Source organism: Thermobia domestica, chromosome 12, assembly GCF_964235325.1.
Source record: "Thermobia domestica chromosome 12, izTheDome1.hap1.1, whole genome shotgun sequence".
Classification (NCBI taxonomy): domain Eukaryota; kingdom Metazoa; phylum Arthropoda; class Insecta; order Zygentoma; family Lepismatidae; genus Thermobia; species Thermobia domestica.
The window spans coordinates 159785986-159801063 of NC_137465.1; the positions used below are offsets into that span (position 1 = coordinate 159785986).

The 15078-nt window shown below is 36.1% G+C and overlaps 1 protein-coding gene across 3 annotated transcripts in view; it reads right to left on the reverse strand.

The window, feature by feature from the left end:
* Positions 1-2734: 2734 nt before the first annotated feature.
* Positions 2735-15078, reverse strand: part of LOC145666775 (trehalose transporter 1-like protein) — a 61552-nt gene continuing 49208 nt past the window's right edge. For all 3 annotated transcript variants that reach the window (XM_081734330.1, XM_081734329.1, XM_081734328.1), the window contains exon 3: positions 2735-4997. In XM_081734330.1, coding sequence (XP_081590456.1) covers positions 3691-4997 — 1307 coding nt within the window. In that variant the 3' untranslated portion in view covers positions 2735-3690. The remainder of the gene's footprint in view (positions 4998-15078) is intronic.

Genomic DNA, 15078 nt, shown 5'->3' on the forward strand with positions numbered 1-15078 from the left:
TGTTATCTTTAACCAAGAACTACTGCCCTGGACCAAACATTATACCTTTGTGCATAACTTTTTCAATTTAATCCCTTGTACACAAAACCTATCTATAAAGGTAATTAAGCTAGTTCTATCGCTTTCTCACCCACCATCTTCGAACATCGATATGTCACCTGGGGCTAAGACGCATCTGGAAGATCAAAAATAGACCCCATCAGAAACGACGACTGTCAACTTTCTGGGAAGCCATGGATTCAATCGCGGTAGAATTTTGTGGGCCGTGAAGCGAGGAAGGTATCAAGTGCATTTTGCATCTCTATTAGGGATTTGAACTGGCGTCCTCTAAGGTGATTGTATAAGGAATGGAACACGTCATAATCAGATGGTGCACTGTCCGGGAGTATAGCGGGTGCAATAGTCTTTCCCCTCCAAGGGGTAGAATGGTGTGCCGCGTTATCCCAGCCACGTGGGGCTTAGCGTTGTCCTGTAACATGAGGACCCCTTTGTGATTCAGAAGTACTGGCTCCAGAGTTTTGAGTTTTTCTTGAACACTACTTGACTGCTGACAGCACACAGTTGCATTGGTGCTCTGACCAGCTGGTAGTAATTCTCGATGCACGATGCCGCGAGTAGTCCATCAAACACACAAGAGGACCTTTATCTGGTGCAGTGCTGGTTTCGGCTGTTCTGGAACAGGTTCATGGGATGCTAACCAATGATGACGGTGCCGTGGAGCTTCGTACATTACCCACTTCTCATCACATGTCAACACCCTGTGCACAAATGACTCCTTCCTGAGAGGAGGCAGCAAAGAAACACAGGTGTCAGCTCGCGTTGCCTTCTGGCCCGGAGTCAAACATGTAGGACCCATCGACTCAACTTGTAGTGTTTCCCCAGTTGATGGAGGTGCTGCCAAATGGTTTCTCCACTCACACTGAATTGTAGTCCCAGTTCCTCACATGTCCGGCCACTGTTCGCCTCAATTGCTGCCTGAAGATCTTCATTTTGTACATATATTAGTCTTTCAGCACCTGGTGCGTCTTCGAGTGTTTCGTAACCGTTTTTAAACTTGTTAAACCACTGCTGCACTGTCGCGTAGTTACGACACTCACCAAAGGCCTGGCATATCTTCTGCCTCGCTGCAGCGGTGTTTGACGACCCCAGTTTGAACTCGTACAGTATACAACACGCCCTTATGACGTTCTGTGAAGGTCCCATGTTCACTCTGTCCGTACGCAAGTTCACGGTGTAACTGAACTACCACAAACGGGTAGTATGTTGAAGATACCCACACCAACAACTGACCTTCGCCTTATTTCCGTTCGCATTCAACTCACTGTAAGAGGGCCAATTGAGCAAAGACCTCCACAAAAAGCGAAAGAACTTTCTTGGTTACCTTTATACATAAGACTGATTTTCTTTGAAATTGCATTTAATTTGTTTAAGATTTTCTGACAAAAATATGTATTTCTTATTCGTGACTAGACTACATAATTATTTTATTAACAGCTGTATCACACTTCCTATTTTACACCAAGTAGCATTAAAAAGAGCGAATGAAATCCAAACTGGAAAACTGAATAAAAACGTTATTTTTCACCAAATTTTCCATCTGATAAAAAATATGTTTAAAAAAAACACTAGTTACAGCACATTAAAAATATAAAGTATTTACTAATTATTTAAATATCATTATTTTAGGTCGTATTTATAGTACCTTGTTAAAGCGCTTGTCTTCAGACTGTCAAATATAAATTCACAGTAAATTGTGTAATCTGCTGTCATATAAAAGTATACCATATTATTTTCCGATCGGTATAAGGAAGAGATATCATATTATTTTTCGATCGGTATGGTAAAATAGAATTTTTCCATACTATTTTACCGTAAATTATTAATTATATGTAATTTTTTTTAAATGACTGAAGTGAGGTAATCTTACGATGATGTTTTAAAAGCTGGTCATTTGAGAGGCCAGGAAATCATTTGGGGGGGCCTAGCCCCGATTAAATCACCCGTGGCTACATCATTGAAGTCATGTCCTCTTTCCCTCGTAGAGATCACATTTCAAAAAATTCTCTCTTATCCTCAACCTAAGGTTTAATGAAAACAATTGTACAAAATTTTAAATTTCTATATCTAGTGTGAAAATTTTGTACAAAATTTTAAGCTCTATGCTCAATGGGAACACTTGTGCAAAATTTTAAGCTTCTAAGTTATACCCAACTTTTTCGGATCTGGTAGGCAACCAGAAGAAAAGTTCGAACTTCCTGACCTATTTTTTTAAAGGAGACATTTGTACAAAATTTCAAATTCCTGTGCTTAACATTTTCGGAGATCTGGAGAACGACGAAAATACTTTCAAACCTAACGTTTCCTCTTTAGTTTCAGATTTGGCAAAATCTCATCTTATCTACAGCTTGTGGTTTAAGGAAAATAATTGTGTAAAATTTCAAGTTCCTACAGCGACCACAAAAATAGCAGCACTTGGAGAATAATTTTAGAAATATTGAGATTCAAGTTTACTAACAGGTTTATTAAAAAAAATTTAAAAAAAAAACTTGCAAAAAGTACGACAAAACAGTTAAAATTGGACACAAACGTGACATTAGTACCGTGAAGATTCTTGTGATTGCTACAAGAGCACATTATATAGCCTCATTTAGAAATGTAGGTTAGAATATTAGCTAAGCAATACTGCAATGTTATAAAATAACTTTACTTAAAAAAGAGAAAAAAGAAAACGAAAAACTTGCAAACAACTTCTATTTCTAAAAAAAAGTTATTTTTATTCACATTATAAACATAATATGTTCTTTATAATCAACAAACAATTGTTATTTGTATAATGGTACATTTTGAAACTAATTTGTTAATTTATAGTAAAAAATATAAGTATTTTTTATAACTTCTATAACTGTAAGTTCGATATATAAAACACAACAACTTTTTACATTACTTGAAATCTTTGGTTAAACCATTCTGTGCTCGCTTTGTGAAGATAATGATTTCTTGTCGGTTGCACAAATGACCCTGAAATAAAACTTGTCATGATGATGATGATGATGATGATAGGTTAACATCAACAGTAAACTGTTGTCGAAATGTCTTAAAAATGACATTGTAATCATAAAATGTAATGTCAATGTCTCTCTTACGTACATGAAATAAAAATTTTCAGGAGAATCAGTGATGGCGTGCTTCTCTCGTAGTCAATAGATCTTGCGATCGAATCTCGTGAAAATCTTTCTTCCCTGTCGCCCCTTAATCGTACTAAAAATCTCTAAGCATGCCTTCTTACATTAAAAGTAGGATAATTTCGAAAACAGAGTGTCATTGATACTTCTTTCTTATTTCAATAAAAGAGAAATAATTGCTGGTCGTAAACGCACTCTGTATTCTAAGTATGTAGAAACTTTGCAATAATATCAATATGAATTATAAAATGGTACATTGAGTATTTTGAAAATGCATTGGTAGTGCTTCAGCTATTCAGAAACAGAGATATAAATTGAGACGTTATATGCTTTTCCAGTTCTCTGAATTTATTTTGTTTTTAATTTGAGATTGATCTGCTTCAACAAAGAAATATTTTATAGTTTGTTCAATCAGACGATAACAATTCTACCCAAGGGATTTTGGAATTGATAATACAATAGATTTTAAATAACTAATAATTCCCATCATTATGTTATGTATATAAAGCTATCTCTTGAAAGGTTTGAGATCTCTTTGAATTTCATCAAGGGTTTTTCCTTTGGTCTCTGGGACAACAAAAAACACAAAGATAGATCCAACAAAAGTTGTAAAACTGAAAGACAGAAACGTAGTTCCAAAGCCAAAGACTGTGATTAGATTTTGGAAAACTTTGGTAACTACGAAAACAAGAACCCAGAGGGTAGCCATAACAACAGTGCTTCCTAATCCACGAATTTTGGCGGGAAGTACTTCACCCATGAGGACAAAGGGGATTGGTCCAGCTCCAACAGATGCGGAGGTGATGAACAATGTTAGGAATAAAATTGGTAGCCATCCAACAGAAGCTACAGACGCACCTTGCTCCTTAATGAGGAAGTATATTCCCATTGAACACATACATATAGCCATTACAATGTTGGACAACAAAAGAAGCGCTCTACGTCCTGCGCGGTCTACAAGAAAATAAGAAGCGCACGTTGCAATAACTTGAACAGATCCAATAATGATGGCACTAGCGTTTGGCGACAAAGAAGTATTGGCTTCTTGAAATATTTGCACTGTATAAAACACAATTGCTGCAAGACCACTAAGTTGCTGAAAGAAAATAGCACCTAAAGGAATTATTAAAGCTCTAAAAGAATAGTACAGGTCTTTTAATGTTCCTTTACTACGACTAAACTCCTCCAACATCGCTTGGATTTCGGCAACTTCTTTATCAATCGGATATTTTCTTCCACGTAAGAATTTCAGTGAATTTTTAGCTATATCTAACTTATTCTTCATAACGAGAAACACTGGTGACTCAGGCATCCAAACAAAGCTAGCGAAGAATATTACAGGTAGCAAACAACCAATGATATTAAACCATAAATATGACACCACTGATCCGACAATGTAGTTGAAAAGAATACCCGTATTTACCATGATCATCAAAAATGAACCCAATGCACCTCGGTTGCTGGCTTCGGCAATTTCTGTCAAATACACTGGAATTGCTACGGAGATAAGACCAGAACCCAATCCACCTATTAGTCTTGCTGCATATATAACGAATGCAGATCTGGCAAAGATAATGATGATCCAACCAGTTAAGAATGGAATTGCTGCAGCTAATATCATGATCTTCCTTCCGAAGAAGTCGGAAAGATGGCCACCGGGAAGACATCCAACTAATGCTCCAATGGCTACAAGGCCTCCCATCCATGATGCCTCTTCGTTCCCAGCGGCAATAGACCCATTTTGTTTTTGCAACATCGGAACTGCTATTGCGGTCCAGGAAACAACACTGCCAGATGCGAAAGCACATAAAGTTGCTGCAAAGATAATGAAAGTTGCAATGGACTTGTATCACAGAGAATTTTCTGTTCTTATATCTACATATGGCGCGTTCAGTTCACAAGAGAATCAAATGCACCTTTTGGCCATTTTCGGACATATTTCATCTTTAGAACTTCTATCTGAAGCACCTTTCAGAGCTGAATAGTTAGGTGTTAATTTTTTTCCATGTACTTAAGCGTACCGTGTAAACCTTGTCTCTTTTTCTCACAACTTTTGTGATTCGACTTGATTTCCTTGTGCTCTGAACGTCCATATAGCAGTAACCATAACACAGGTTAAAGAAAGATAGAATAATATGATACAACATAGATATACAGGGTGTTTCAAACAACAACGACAACGTTTGGGAGCTGATTCCTGACACCAAAATAAGACGAAAAGTATAGACCATCCTGGGCGCACAAATGCTTTCTTTCCTGTAGGCTGACGAAAACTTGAAAAATATAACTTTAAAGGTTCATAGCTCCAAAACTATGGTACCTACTGTAGTTGGGTCAAAACTTCACTTAGGAATTAATATGTGCACTAACCAAAAATACATGTTTCAGATTGTTGCTGAAGTACCTCAGGATTCTGAAACATGGATATTTACATAGGACACATGCTAGTTCCTAAATAAAGTCTTGACCCGACTACAGTAGGTTCTACAGTATTGGAGCTATGGGCCTTTAAAGTTAACTTTTTCATGTTTTCCACAGCCTGTAACTCCGAAAGGAAGCATTTGTGCACTCAGGTTGATCTATACTTTTCGTCTTATCTTGGTGTCAGGAATAACTTCCCAAACATTGTCGATGTTGTTTTGAAACACCCTGTATATAAATAACTGTTCTTCTTACTACGTCTTGGCTTTTGGAGCAAAAGACTGGAGCTTGATTTCGTGTGGAACCTCATGTAGTTTCTTAGCTTGGATCACATTTTAAATTGTAGGTCAAGGTGTCATGTAGTCTCCAGCTACTACGCAGTTAAGAAAATTTGCGTCTGACAGTTGGACAAAATACTTGGTACATTGGAAGCACTGTTTCCAAAGAATCTGCCGCAATAGGGACAGCAGCTTAGGCGACAAACTTCTAATTCTCGAATTCGTAATTCTATTAACTTAATAATCTGATGAAGTATGAATGGCAAATAACACAAATAATAATACTTGGAATATTTCACGGAAGATTAAACATTCAACTATCGAGAACAGCGCTGTCAGTAACTTTAGTAGCTTAGGAACAGTATAAAAGATTACTACACTAATTGGTGCCTTCGCCTTCACATTCATTTCGTTTACAGTATGTGTAACTGTCTGTCAGACAGTAACTTACCTTAACTGCACCGTAAAGAGAGATTTCTCAAATTCCTTATTTGCTCTAGCATGTAATATGTTCGAAGTACAAATTCTGCCCAATGGAAAATTGAATTTTTGTTTTTCTTACATATTTTTACCCCATGAAGACGGTTTGTAAAAAATCTTCTATACGTTTGCCTGTTTTATATATTTCATAACAAGTAACTAACATTTCTCCTCTAGGTCTATCCTACGAAGTTGTTAATTACCTCAAATAGGCATATTAGCAACTTACTCTAATTTTGTCTTATTATTCCTCATATCTCGAGAAACTCTTAAAGTTCAGCTCCCAGCATCGTAAACCCTTACAATGTTCACTTACACAGTTTTTGCCCTCAACGTCTCACTACTCGGTCTACTTCTACTTATTAATAATTTTTCAATGAATTCATTTCATCTATTCGAACTTTATTTTGCATTATTATTTTATTACTGTCATACGTATTATTCTTTACTTTCGTTGAATTAAACAACTCATACCCAATGGACATTTAGTTTATTGTGTTATTTCTTATTTTTATAATGGAATGCTTTAGTTGAGAACGTCTAATATCTTAGATGGGTATACTAGTTTTGTACAATTAATTTTTATACTTCCCATCTAACGATTTCCTTTGGAGTTCTCTGAAATAGAGAAATATTTTCTATCTACGATTTTTTTTTAAAAAAGGACCGGTCTGAAAAGGATTAACTTCCCGAAATACCCTTTCAAATTCTTCTACCTCTTTACATTTACTTCTATATGATATTCCTCCTTGATTTTCTAGGTTCTCCCATTTGTAATTCCTTATTTTCTTATATATATATATATATATATATATATATATATATATATATATATATATATATATATATATATATATATATATATATATATATATCGAGAGAGAGAGAGAGAGAGAGGGAGATTCATCATCTTACTTCATACTATTTTGTTTGTATTATCCCCCTTTAACTCATTTAATATTCCTTAAACTATAAATGGTTTATTACTGTTTCTTTAGCTGCCTAGTGGACGCAAAATTTAAGTTACTCCTGCCTTCCATTTGTTCCTGAATTTAAATACACCTAGTTCTCGTTGTTTTTGAGTGGCAATTTTTCGTTTTTTTCATTTTTGAACTTTCCACTTATTATTCTGTAATTCTCTCCCAGCTACACTTCTAAATTGAATATCTATTACGGCCAACACCATATTGTAGTTTGCAGTGGCGGCGGTTGGACGTTAAAAGTGGGGGGAGGGGGGAAAAACATGATTTGAACAATTGTATATCAATGTTAGATTTCCTGGTTGTTTCTAACACTGTTTGATGAAAGGTTATATAACTAATAGGATACTATCTTTTTCACTTAAAATACCATATATCGTATTTCTATTTTATTAAGTAAATTCATAAAAGCAATACAGGTAGGTACTAGCCCTTTATACTCTTAAACAACGAAAGTGCAAGAAGAGATTTGAGTTCTTGTTCATGAACATCTTAAAATTCTGTCTGGAAAATTGTGTGATCAGATTATTTAATAAATTTGCAAAACAAATAAACAGAAGAGATAATATTAACCATAGTAATGAATAATGACGCTTGTTTTGCAGAAGTTATATTGAAACTGGGAATTAATGAATAACTTATACTTTTAATTCCACACATGCCATTAAATGAATGTTTTTACTCTTAGAAAATGAAATACAGTAAGTACTGCAAGCATATGCTATGGCATTTAAAGAAATATGCAATTGCAATATTAATTGCTTTGACTTGCAATTAAAATGCAATTCCTCTAGCTTTCTTAACTTCATGGGAAGACACATAATAACCAATACATACTCACGCAACGGCAAATATCATATAGCATCATTTTTTTCTATGAAACAGTAATACATACAAAACTTTTAGCAGGGTGTCCACATTCTGGAAAATAAGCGAAAGTCAGGGAAAGGTCAAGGAAATAAAAATATATCAGGGAAATGGCAGATTGGTCAGGGAAAGTCAGGGAAAAATCGATTTAAGTCCATTATTCAATTACTGAATTTATGAAATAGGGTTGATTTCTTTACTGTTACTGGATGCAAATAGTGTTGTCAGATTCAGAATATCAAACTTCCTGCCCAAAGAACTGAACTTTCCCGATCGCTAGCAAAATTTCCCGCCAAGAAAGAACATTAATAATTAGTTAATTAATTATTATATTAATAAATCCAAATTAAAATCAAATAACTATAACAATCAATCAATAGAAGTACATTTTTTGTGCGGGAGGATAAATCTATTATAGAGCCATCTTTCTACTTTCTATATGTAGTTTATTTGGTATAGAGAGAAATATACATTTGTTTGTATGTTTCTCTCTCTCTCTCTCTGTGTATGTGTGTGTGTATGCTACTTCCAAGCATTATATCCTTTGCCTCACTTCATCCTAACCAGGAGCGTACGCAGGGGGTGGGTCCTGGGGGTCCGGACTCCCCCGAAATTCCAACTTTTTTGTAAAGGTAGTCTACTTTTAGGGCAATTTTAGAAATATCCATATAATTTAGCCTCAAATTGTATTTGAACCCCCCCGAAACCCTTTAAGCCCCTCCCGAAATAAATTCCTCCGTACGTCCCTGACCCTAACATTTTGATGAATGACTATTTATAACAAATATAGTAAGCAAAGGGCTATAAACCCTCCTTCCCTTCTTTCTTCTCGAAGATAATGGATATTGGTGTGATTAGAAAGCAATTCCACTTGGTTCGGTTTAAAAACCTCTCTTGCTATTCTGGTTCTTTTGATCTTCAAAAACGCTTCCACATGCAAAATGTGGTGTTCTCAATGATTATATTGAGGGAGTCAGTGTTCTCTGATACATTTGTTGTAACTAATTTTCTGCGAGAAATACATCTAACTGCATCCTGGCATATTTGCTCGAAAGGGTAGACGCTGTTCTAGAATAATTGCATGGTGCCAAGAGGATATCTGGACAAGTGGCTAAGAACGCGAAGAAATAGTATTTCCAGCTCACAGGAAAGCTCAAACTGAAGAATTTAAGGAACACTCGAATGAATTCATAGCTAATGACAGAGATGGTATTGGACTTGATGAGTTTTATACTTAGGAACTGAGAAGAACTTCGTCAATTATGAAATTGTGTTTATCTTCTTTCACGGAAACGCATTTTTTTAAAGTGGTTTCACAATAAATAAAATTCTCATTGTTGAGAACTTACAAGAAGAATCTCTGGTGGCTCAACGGATCATATATGATTCTGTGATGAGAATAGGTGGATCATCAGGATTAATAATTACAAGAGGTATGATAAATTTAGTGAGAAGTTCAACGAGACAATATCAGGAGTATTTGGAAAAGAAAAGAGAAATAAATGCTGGAGACGAGAAGAGGAGAGAGAAACGGAATATTCAGCAACAACTAAAGGAGCTGGAGGAAGAAGAGAAGAAAATTAAATTGCGGAGACAACAAGAAGGATATTCAGATCAATGAGAAGAAAACTATGCGAGAAAGGATAAAAACAAATTTCTAAATGGTTTGCATTTAACAACTGCACCAGAAAAGTATGTGTTACATAATGCGTGTGTGTATGTGTGTGTTTCTTAATAATCAGTAAAATCATGTATGATCTGTTTATTACTATAGGCAATATTATAATGTTGTGTAATTGATATAATGTGTAATTTTTTCATATCTTAAGTACTCTGTACTTTGCACACTTTCATTTGTAACTTTACATTTTGTGTAATATGTAAACGTAATCAATATCGGCCTAATGTACATGTTTGTAAATTTACATTTCTTTGGAAAGAAAATTGAAAAAAGAAAGAAACAGAAGCGGAAGAGAACAAGGCCTACTATGGGGAGTGTGGAGGCTGGGATTTCTTTATTTTTTTTTTTATAAATTTTTAAATTATTCAGGGGTCAGGGAAATCTGGAACTTTCGTCATGGAAAGTCAGGGAAAAGTCAGAGATTTTTTCTCCAAGTTGTGTGGACACCCTGTTTACATTTCCAAATGAAACTATATAAATTAGGGCGTCACTTCAAAAAAGTGGGGGGCAACTGCCCCCTCTTGCTCCCCCTAATAGCCGCCCCTGGTCGTCTGAAATTATGTTGTCCTCAAGGAGAGTCTTTTGTATTCCTTTCCAACTATTCCGGAAACAATTCATGTATTAGAACATGCATTAGAACACTTCTGTTTGTATATTGGAAATCTTCAGATGTATATTTTTATCATGTGCTGATAGAACTATGGTTTTATATACTAATGACTCTAGTCAACAAGGTTTCTGCCACATAGCTAAAAATAGGCGGAAATAAGTTAATTTTATGTGGTATTGACGAATACAAGCATGAAAATATTCCATCACATCCTATTTTATAGTAAATTATTAAAATTCATTTCGTACTGGGATTTTTAAAAATAACACCGCTCTGCAATCTGAAAAAAGTTATTTGATGTTTTGATTTTGAATGTTGTTTCCCTCTAATTTTGAGACGCTGATTCCAAATATGTAATTGGTTTTCTTCTATCACGCCTAGTTTGTTCACAAAAAACGAAAACCATTATATCGCATTTACACAATACATTTATATTTGTATACTATATGAAAATACCATTTTCATGCTTAAGACAGGTATGTAATTACCAAGATTGCTTACAACCACTGACAATGATACTCCTATTAATCAGGAATAAATTTCCTTCGTTTTGCACTTCGTTCGTACGTATCATCAGTTGTATTTTCCCTTTTCAGGGACCAACAGAAGTCTGCCATCATGTTCGTAGTCCACCCACCATGGTATCTTCGTTCCATGTCCTTTAAATCTTGGTGAAAACGTTCACCATGTTTTTCGCTGCAAAAGCCAAGATTGTGTGGGAAATAGTCTAGATGAGAAAATAGAATGTGTAACTTTACACTCATGTTACATCCTAGTTTCCTGAAATTGTCCAACATGGCGTTCACAATGCGTTTGTAATCTGGACTCCTTGTATTTCCTAGGAAGTTTTTTTTATAACATCCTTGTAGCTGTGCCAGGCTTGCTTTTCTGTTTTGTTTATTGTAAGGTCAAAATTGGGGTCACATATTAGTTTCTTGATCTGGGGTCCAGTAAAAACACCTGCTTTCAGTTTCTCCAGGGTTATTCTGGGGAAAACATTACATATGTACTTAAAACATGCACCGTCCTTATCCAGAGCACGTACGAACTGGTGCATGATACCCAACTTTATATGAAGAGGAGGGAGAAGAACTTTTGTGGGTTCTACAAGCGGCGCATGTTGAACGTTCTTGGTTTCGGGTGTGAACAGTCCTCTGATTGGCCACTCCTGCCTTTGGCAGTGATTTTTTTCTGTCGCCACTGTCCCATTCGCACAAGAAGCAAGACATTTTTGTATTACTCAGCTGTAGTCCAAGTAAAAGGTTGATAACTTTGAGGTCACCACATAAAACCCACTCATGCTCGGAGTACTTTACGCACTGCAACAAAAATTGCAAACTTTCATATGATTCTTTCACAGTAGTAGAATAAGCAACTGGTACAGAATCAAGGACATTCCCATTGTGGAATAAAACACCTTTCAGGCTGGTTACAGACGAATCTATGAAAAGTCTCCAGTCTGAAGCTTCATACTGTACACCAAGCCACGTAATAAGTTGTGGTATATCATTACAGTAGATCATAGACCTTTCTTCTGAAAATAAAGACACTATTTCTTGTTCCCGGGATCTGTAATGTGAGATTTTTGTTCCAGGTAACAATAAATGTCTTGCTTTCAGTATGGTCCCTAACAGTTCGGCACGCTCCTTTGGTAACGCAAGATCACGTACCAAGTCATTCAGTGCTGTCTGACTAAAGTGTGGTTTACTGTCACTTGTACTGGGTAGGTAGTCGTCTGTATCTGACCCACTGTTGTCTGTTGTATCACTTAACATTTCCTTTCGCGGCGATGTATTGCTTGATGGACAGACGGTACAGGCAAAGTTTCGTCATGTATGATTGGTCGCATTGCAGATCTCAAATCAGGGGCGTCATTTCAGACTTCGCTTGGAGGGGGCAAGAGCACCACAGACATAGGACTTTTAATTTTTTGTACTAGTATATTAGTGAACAATCTATTAATGTTTATGCATTCCTCAAACTCTTGGGGGGGCGGCAATTGCCCCCTCCTGCCCTCCCTAAATGACGCCCCTGTCTCAAATGAGGATACACTATATCACGTTTGTTCTTGGCACTGAAACCTTGCACTTTCACCTGACGAAAATAGCAATCATCCGTGTGGTTTAATTGTTTCCTCCATACCATTGGAAGAACAAAATAAAATTTCTCTCTTTGTCCGTTCATCCACAACCACAATCCTTCCACGCACGTCTTACATATCTTCTGGGGTGCCCCGAAATAGGCAAAATAGGCTTCTTTCACAAATGGTGTGATGGTTAGTCTTTGTTTACACAACGTGTACTTTCCAGATATATGACAGAAAGTGTTCGGGTCGTTTCTGCAGCCACGTGAAGACATTGTTTTCTTAATACACAAATCCACGTTTTATGACACCATCCAGCTCACTACAGTCCGTGTTAGCAGACAACCTGTGAAGTAAAGAGCAGAGTAAATAGTGTTGCCAGACCAGATACTCTGCGGTATTCACAATTTCACTTTAGATTTATCACTAGAAATAAAGATGATCGGAAACATTTCTTGACGTTCTATAGCATACAAACGGGGCTTTTATTAAACACAAATCTTTCAATTACTCAGAAACCTCACGTGGTAGGACTAAACGGATTGCACCGTTGAATTCAGCGCAAAAAATTCGTTTAGGAACACCCATTCATTCGAAAACATCATTTTTGATGCAGAGCAGTGTTATTGATGAAAATAAGATATTTTTACATTATTGTCTATTTCTGCTACCAGAATTAACGTATTTTAATGAATTGTGCCTCGTTTTATTCGTTTCACTTAGCTCGAAAATACTGTCTAGTGTAATAATTTATAAATAAGACTGTCAATTTAGCTGAAATTGAGGGATATTTGTGAAATTCCCCATCAGATCTATCTATCTATCTATCTATCTATCTATCTATCTATCTATCTATCTATCTATCTATCTATCTATCTATCTCTCTCTCTCTCTCTCTCTCTCTCTATATATATATATATATATATATATATATATATATATATATATATATATATATATATATATATATATATATATATATTATTTTGGCTTCCATCGCTACATAAAAAATAACTCCCTGAAAACCCTACCCTTACGAATACACCATGTATGTCAGGTAGGAAGGATTGCGTGCTACCGTGAAATTTAGACCTACTGTATGTCCCTAATATTTCACTATTAGAAGGGCCACCCTCCTATCTAATTGGTTTAAATAGACTAGTCAGACAAAGACTATTTTGGGAGAAGGCAGAAGTTCTTCCAGTAGTCAAGTTGGAGAAAACTATAGTTGATATTAGTTGATATTTACTCCGAGGAGTGTCAGAGCGACTTTAACAACTGAGTTTACTGTATTATCCCTAGTTTGCTGACAGTAGAAAGCTAATATATGTACCATGGTTTTTCGCAAGTCAAAGTATAGTTCCGGAGGTAAAACATCCCTCTGTTGGGATCTCTGTGAGAAGGTCTTGGGAAAGACTATTGAAGGAGAGAGCAACAGTGTGTGCAAGATCGCTAGAAAAAGGAAAACATACAAGAACAAAAGATTTAGGACAGGAATATGGATCTACGTACAGGAACGGAAATTAGAAAAGCTTAAAGAAGAAATAAAAAAAATATTTTGACATGGTAGAAGTTTGTGGAGTTAGATGAGATGAGAAAATGATGGGAATTGAGAAGCTAAGGATATACAGTAGAATGTTTTGCTCAGGTAATGAAAACGGTGGTCGTAGTGATGCGGGAATAATTCTCCGTAAGCGCCCAATTCTAGTGTAAGTAGACTTTGTTGATAAGGAAAAATGAAATGAAATCTTTGAGTTTTACGTCCCACGGTTATGCCGGTTAGGCTAAAGGAGACGGTGATAATGAGAGATGAGTGAAATGGTGGAATGAAGAAAGTGGGAGGAAACGGGAGTACCCCGAGAAAACCCACGAGCACGGTGTTTGTCCACCACAAAGTTCACTTGGCGGGGGCTGGGATCGAACCCGGGACCCCAAGCACCAGAGGTGAACGCTCTACCACGGAGCCACCGCGCCCCCCTTTGTTGATAAGGATCTAATGGTAAAACAGACACACGCACCGACCAATTCGCAGACAACTCAAGAAGTAGAGGAAAATCATAAGAAAATAGAATAAATTATAGATAGAGAGAAGAAGGATGCATGCATAATTGTAATGAGAGAGTTCAATGCAGTTTTGGGCGATGGACAAAAAGGTAATGTCGTAGATAAATATGATTTAGACGAAGGAGGTGAAAGAGAAGAGAGAGACTGGCTAATTTCTGTAGTCAGAATTCAAAATACTTGGGAACACTAGGTTCAATCAGCACAAGAGAAAATATACATGGAAATCCTCAATAGATGGCCAAAAATATCAAATATACTGTATTATGATTCAGAATCATAATATAATATATTATGATATAATATAATATATCAAGTTATTCAGGTATCGGAATAACTTGGAAAACGTGAAGACCTTTCACAGAGCCGACATTTTCTTTGATCATAACTTTGTGCTTTCTAAAGTTGACATTCAACTGAAAAATGTAGCCAAAA